General features: G+C 31.7%; 1 protein-coding gene across 1 annotated transcript; it reads right to left on the minus strand.

Moving 5' to 3' along the window:
• Positions 1-272: 272 nt before the first annotated feature.
• Positions 273-7,057, minus strand: SCG2 (secretogranin II). The gene is made up of 2 exons (XM_026701125.2): positions 6,945-7,057; positions 273-2,747 (listed from the first exon to the last, which is right to left on the minus strand). The coding sequence occupies exon 2, from the start codon at positions 2,731-2,733 to the stop codon at positions 925-927; it is 1,809 nt and encodes a 602-aa protein (XP_026556910.1). The 5' UTR covers positions 2,734-2,747; positions 6,945-7,057; the 3' UTR covers positions 273-924.
• Between the last annotated feature and the right edge of the window lie 299 nt (positions 7,058-7,356).

A 7,356-nucleotide genomic window follows, 5' to 3' on the forward strand; every position in this document is an offset into this window, starting at 1 on the left:
CAAAACATAGTGTTCTATTGGTAATGTGTTTGTGAGTGGATTTTGAACAAGTGCCTTCAGTGACATCATTGAATGGTGTAGTTCTTGCTATCACTGGAAAATTAAAATGATTATTCTTTAAAGCACAATTATTTTACCTAAGCTCACTTTGAAAATAAACAGCTATTCACTCAAAACAAAACACAGTCTATTGTCCAGAAATAATATTTATTCATTGACCTTAAAACACAGAATAGAAAAAGCTTTGTAAATAAAACTATATATATATATAATATATGTATATGAATGCTTTATTTTTTATTTTGTACTTCACAAAAAACACTACAGACAATAACAAAATATTTCAATTCATTTAAAAAAACCCTATTTTGGTGGCCAATCTGCTTTGATCAAGGTGTTTCAAGATTTACTGTTTGACAGTTTTTATTTCATAAACTTGTTTCTTAAAAAAATTGAAGCCATTTGTTATTTGATCAAGATTTCAAACATTTAGAGATACTCACAAACCACAGAACAGCTCATAGGAGTTTATACAGACTGTTCAGTGCCAAATCATCCATCACAGTGACCAATTGAGACACAAAACCGAACTACTTTTGCACCTGAAGGAGTCATCTGGACACAATCATTTTCACAAACAGTATAAAGCATTTGCTGGGAGCTCACAGATCTCACCTGTGGAAGTTTCTGCAATTGCTGATGTTCAAAACTACATGCAGACACTACAGGAGCAGCTATAGTTGAGGTCCATGAGCTCTTCTTTCATACAAGTAGTATTACTCATGAAAAAGGGGGTGCCAGAATTCTTGGGGCAAAAAGCAGCTAAGTATAATGCCTGAACATGCCTCAAATTCTTAAAGAAAAGTAAATCACAACTGAATTGGGGTAGAATTTAATCCAAGGAGAACAATAATTTTTAAACAACTACATGTTTTCCACTGCCCTTTTATTAATGTGTTCTCTTCCCTTTTCAGACTTTTCCTGGTTTAGATATTCCAGAACTTTTGTTAACATCTCTTCATCCATGTATGGTCTGTTCTGGGTGTTATCATTCTCTTTAACCATTGGCAGCCTTTTGCCTAATAAAGTGAATGTATCTGGTTCATGACTTCCTATTTGGTCTAGATGGTCGTGTTCAGATGAAACTGTGAGTGGAATTTCTTTCTTCAGACCTGTATTGATAACTTCAGGATACTTTGTCAACATCTTGGCTAAGTAGTCTGACAACTCTTCTTCTTTTCCCTTCAATGATTCTTGTTTCATTTGTCTCTCTAAACGGTTAAGCCAGGCCACTTTGGAAAGTATATTTTGATCAGAACTTGCAGGCAGGTACCATTTTGGCAATCCATTTTCTTGATTTATTTGATGTCCAGGATAAGGAGGTTTTTGATTACCAACATTTTCCATCCCTAAAAGATTAATAATGTCTTCAACATTCAGGTCTTCTGGGAGGTTATCTTGCAAAACATTAAATTTTTGCTTTTGATAACCACGTAAGGAATTAATCTTATTTTTGAATAAGTCTGACTTTTCTAAATTAATCTCAGGGATTTCATCAATATCTTCAGTCAGTTCAGGTTCTTCTTCCTTTTCATTCTGATGTGTATCTCCAGATTTCAACATTTCAATTAAATCCTCAGGTGGGATTTGTAAATTTCTTGAGATTTCTATCAACTGATAAACTGCTTGAGGATCAAGCTGTTTTTCAAAGTATTTGACTGCCCTTTTGTCTTCATTTTGGTTGATTCCCAATATATTATCTCCTGGTCTATTCATCATCTTTTTCAAATAATAATCCATCAACTGTGAAACATCTTCCAGGACTTGATTTTTATTCTCTTTTTTCAGGTCATCTTCCAAGGTACCCGCTCTCTTTATTTCATTGTTTATCTCTTCATTTTTCTCAATTTCTCCTTTACTATCTCTTATTTCTTCTTGAGTTTGACTTTCCACTTTTTCCTCTATTGGGTTCCAGTCCTCTCCTCCAACCACATCTTCATAAGCAATGTTATTTCCTTTAAAAGCGTCATCTTCCTCATCAGCGTATAGCTTTTGTTCCTCATTAAACCTTCCTTTGTTTAGAATATGAGGTGCCATCATTTTTCCCAGCTCCTGAAATACAGATTCTAAGGTGGCAAGACTTTGAGGTGTGTACTGTTCTTCTACTATTTCATTTGTTCTTTTATAAGGACTATCTCTTGAATTTTCTTCAAAATAGGTATGTGGAACCTCAAAATTTTTATGTGTTGGAGCAGGCCAAGTACGATCATCATAATCATCCATTATTCCATCCAGAAATATATTGTCTGAATTCAGGGGATTAAGTTTATTTTCTTTTGAGACAACTTTTGATTCTTTCTCTCTTTGTTTTATGGTTTCCAACATTGTCTTAACCCACTGGGAATCATCTTCTGGGAAAAACTCCCTTTGGTTGTTGGGTAAATAGTGTTGGCTTTTGCTTTCTTTTGACTGTAGAACAAATGGAGCATTTTGAAAGGAATTATAATCTGGACTTGTTTCTATATTGCTGGTTTGTTTTCTTAGATTTTCTATGTATTCCAGAGCTTTGATCATATCTGGGCTTGGAAGCCTTTGTAGGTTTTTCATTAGATAGTCTGGATCATTTTGAATGTTTTGAAAACTTTGAAATGAAGCAGCATTGGCATAAGAGATTAGCAGAAAAACTTGGCCAAGAGGCAAAAGTATTCCAAGCCAGGAGATTTTATCAGCCATATTTGAAATGTTTCCTTAAAATAAAGAAAAAATGGAAAATTAACACAAAGAGATACATTTTAAATATCTTATATTGTCAAGTATGGAGAGCAATAATAATTCTAAAGTAATTTATAAGTTACTTCAAGTTGAATTGTATTTGTTAAGTTATGTTAAGAGACCAGAAAAATGAAACTCAATTAACCATAGTCTATACAAATAGTTATAACTAATGGTTTGCATAGAAGTTATTCCTTTTAATTTAGTCTCACGCATGAAAGACCAAGTCACATGAAGGTCCAATTAAACTGATTTATTACTAAATAGCCTATGCACACAAATATTCTAAACTAATGGTTACCTTTTCTTGTCATTAGATAAGGATCCATAGAATTCAAAGAGGCTTGGATTTAGTATGTTTGTGACTATATAGGGATTCTAGGCTTATCCTGCTTTTAACTCCATCCCCAGGTTTAACTACTCCTTGTTCTGTTGTTCTGTTTCCCTAATCGTTTGAGGAAATAGTCTTAGATACTTTAATAAATAATCATGAAGTCTATCTCTAATTTTTAAGTTATATTTTATGTGGGACAACTCTTATTTATTAAACAATAATAGTGAGTTCCTAGACAGACACTTAAATTTCTTATATTATGTATTTTTATGAATGTAATACTTCTATTAATTTTGGACAAAGTGTTTTCAGAATTTAAAATGGTTCAGGGCCATCAAGGTGTCTATGAACATTTGCCTTAATGTTTGCCAGGCTTTTTGGGCCACCTTATCTTTTACTTTTTTTTAAGTTGAAAAAAGGAAGTTGACATTTTGCTAAATTCAGGATCAGCCACTATCATTATTTTTAGTTGCAAAAATTTTTGGGGCCTCAATGGGTGCCATAAATTTAATGAATGGTTACATTCCAGTGTTTGTTTAAAAGTGTACTTACTAGCCTAGAAAAGGGACAAACTAAATCAAAATCCCTTATGTTTGAGGGATCTGAAGGATATGGCAAGATTCTGATAAACTTGTTATTTCTAACTGATTATGTCCTTCCATAGCATTTGTTTTCCTTTAAATGAAGATGCCCAGCCCTTCTAGCAGCCATTTTGTGGGAGTATTCATAGCAAATTTTCAAAATTCCAAATGTGCCCACTAATCCAAAATGGTTGCCATCAAACAATAGTAGTGATCACTCTGCAAATAATAAAATAATAAGCTCTGACTTATTAATAAAGTAAAGTTGGAGCAGTTGATAAGTAGTGTTAGTAAATAAACACAATGAATATAACAAATGGGAATAAATATTTGATGGAAAATAAATCTCTATCTCTGTCACTAAATATGTATAGCATACTCCCAAGTGCAAAATTAAAGTAATCTTGATAGTCAATCCAGCTTTTTCCCTTGACAAAGAATATAGATTTTAATTGCTTGCCTAGATTGTGTTTTTATAATGCTTAGCTGTGCCAGATTTATCCAGTGCATAAACTAGAAAAACTAAGGTAAGCGCTTAATCAAAATATAAATATGTTCATAAAATATTATATCAAATATTAACAAATCTAGGTTTTCCTATCTACAGTTTCATAGAACATCTCAGTCTATTGATTTACTCATTCCAAAACATTGCACTCAGAAAATAGAACCTCAAAGTAAGAAATAACCAGACCTTAATAAAAATGAACTAGACTTCTAAGATAATTTATTTTGAAATTTAGCAATATATTTTATTGTTTTATCTTTAACAGAATAGCATTTCACAAAGAAAGATTAGCAAATATCACTCAGACTGAAAGGTTAAATGTGCTTTCTTAATATTTCATCATATGTATGCTGTTAAAAAAAAATATTTTTGTCTGAAATGCATTTAAGTAAGCCTACTGTTCTATTCAGACAAGGCAATTCTGAATAGAACACTAAAACCATCTGGCTTGAATAAATCATTTGCTAGACTGTGGCTATTTGAATTGGTAAATAAGTATTTCATATTTATGTTAATATGGTTATGTTAATAGTGGGAAATATTTTTTTTAAAAAAATCATGTTTACAAAAAGAATACAGACAATACAGTACACAGTCCTCGTGTGATTTAACCATTCTAAAATGATTGATCCAAGATATTTATTTATTCAGAGTTATAAATGTTACCTCTATAGCACTTGGCTGTATCATCTTTGGGAAAAACAAGTAAGCAGAATAGTGGATTGAATATTGTATAAAAACTGTTATTGTTTTTGTAGAAATGGAATCTTTCCTCCTATTTTATATACAGACAATATATATACATGATTGTCTTTTTTAAAAAAAATGTTTTTGGATTACTGGGCTAAAAGGACAAAATTCCTGTTTCTTTAAATCTTCCTGAAAGAAATTCTAAGATTTTAGAAAGGAATTGAAATAAGCAGACCAGATAAAAATTAAATCCAGAATGGATGTGAAATAGTATCTACCTGATTCAACTTTTTTTTCAGTCCATTCATTTTTCCTTGTCCCTTCTACACTTTAAATTATCCTGTTGATATAGTAGTGGTTCATGAGGTAGAGGAAAAAAAATTCAGTAATGCTAGTTTACCTTACTATGTTCTGAGTAAATACACACACACCACACAAGGCTTATTATGCCATTCAAGCAATTATAGACTTGGTTTGCAGCACAGCATGACATGATTTTACATATTAAGCTAATTAAAACACTGTAACAGAATTGCTTTATTTTTCTCAACAATGCTCCAAGTAAGAATTTAGATTAATAAAAATACTAGTTACTAATCTGTTAATTCTCAAGACTCTATACAATATCATTTCAAAATAGGAGGGAGTATTCTTTCTTTGCCAAGGTCCTTAAAAGAGGATAGTTTTTCTTACTTTACAATAAACATTGCAGCCTGAATGCTTGAATGGCTTTAGTCAAATACGTTTTATATTCTAATGACCAATGACAGCTTGTGGAATAAATGTAAATGAGATAGCAGATAAAGTAAAAGCAGATAAAGAAAGACAAAATGTGACTTTTAGTATGACATCCAATTTTAATTCTAGTTAAACATAGAGAAATCAGTAGGTCTTTAATTAAGTCCTAGTGATTTTAGTGAAGTTGTCTGGATTTCACTATAGTTGACTGGAATATTAGCAAGTTAATAGCACAATTTTAAAATTGTTGAACTGATTGTCAGTTGCTTTGGATTGTTTCTATATATTTTAAACAAAACTCTTGTTTTTATCCTGTATTCTGGCAGACACTCTGAACTACAATTTTGCTTTGTAATGAAGATGTATTGATAATGTTAAGTTGCAGACATAAACAATGAGCAAAATGAATCAAAATTTTACAGTATTTAAAATAGCTTTCTTTTATCTTATATGCTCCAGTTGGTATATTTTTATGCTAAAAGTGCCATCTTTTAATTAAATGGATAAATGGAAAAAGAAAATATTTGTATTTATTTGTAACAAGGACTTTCCATCCTCCCTGATAATAGGTGTATTATTTTCTACTTTACTGCATGTAAAAGCACAATGAATTTCAAATTCATTTCCAGGATCTCCAAATAATTGCTTATTAGAAAACCCTCTTGTTTCCTTTACTTCTGTTTAGAAATAAATAATATCTTTGAATAGAATGGTAAAATTCTTAATATAGTCAATGGGCTGATGCTTTAAGATTTTAATATATTCAATAGAATATACTCTTTTCTGAATATTCAATAGGAATTATGCAGAGATCCAGTATACCTAGTTTATAAATTTTACTTTTCTCCAAAATTAGAATATTAGAAAATTTATCTTACATGGAAGAACAAAATGTTAGCAGCATTATGTTTTAAAATATAGTGACTTATTTCTGAGATTTAATTGCACTATCACTGACTAAAAATGAAGCTTTATAAATACATGTTTCTGAACTAAACTATCAAAACAAATCAACTATTGTTTGCTGAATAAGGTTTTTTAATAACTCTAAGGTATAATTATCAACACTCTCATTGATCTTGTTTCTTATTATTTTTGATATATAGTTAAATCACAAGGTATCAAAATATATTTAACATCTACATAAAACCCTGTTTCTGTGCAGGTAAGTGAAGTGCATCAGGTTTCAATTTCATACGTTTTCTGACTAGGTAATTTGCTGCTTCTAGCTTATTCCCTGTTGGAAAGCTGCCTACAGAGAAAATATACATTGACTCTTTCATTTGATTTGTCAGTTAAAAGAGAAAGCATATATTCTTACCTGTGTCTGAGGCAACCTAAAGCATGATATTGACTATATCCATTCACTCCGAGTTTACAGACTGTTTTCAGCACTAGGAGAGCTCCCTCTGCTTATAGTGTACATCACCTGACTCTTACTGACAGACTGACGTCACCCCAACCGGGGGGGGGGGGGACAAAAAACGACTTTCCTTTTGAGAAAGAACATTACAGAAAAAGCGTCATTTGGCTTCACTATTGAAGGGAAAAGGGGAAAGATTTCTTTTGTATGTTTACGCCACCTGTCTTCCTCTAGGGAAAACTGCATTCTTCTTTGCAATTAAGCAGCCCCTGAAAACCTTTAAAAAATGACAAGTCTGGTCAGCAGTTTATATATTTCCCAATCACCTATTCCATGACAGGAACCTGTAGCATTGATCTGGACCTCCTGA

This window comes from Pseudonaja textilis, chromosome 4 (assembly GCF_049901715.1).
Source record: "Pseudonaja textilis isolate UNSWEBS1 chromosome 4, rPseTex1.2, whole genome shotgun sequence".
Classification (NCBI taxonomy): domain Eukaryota; kingdom Metazoa; phylum Chordata; class Lepidosauria; order Squamata; family Elapidae; genus Pseudonaja; species Pseudonaja textilis.

What these genes read in the sequence shown, in the direction of transcription:
- SCG2 (XM_026701125.2), bottom strand. Translation starts at nt 2,733, where the DNA reads ATGGCTGATAAAATCTCCTGGCTTGGAATACTTTTGCCTCTTGGCCAA.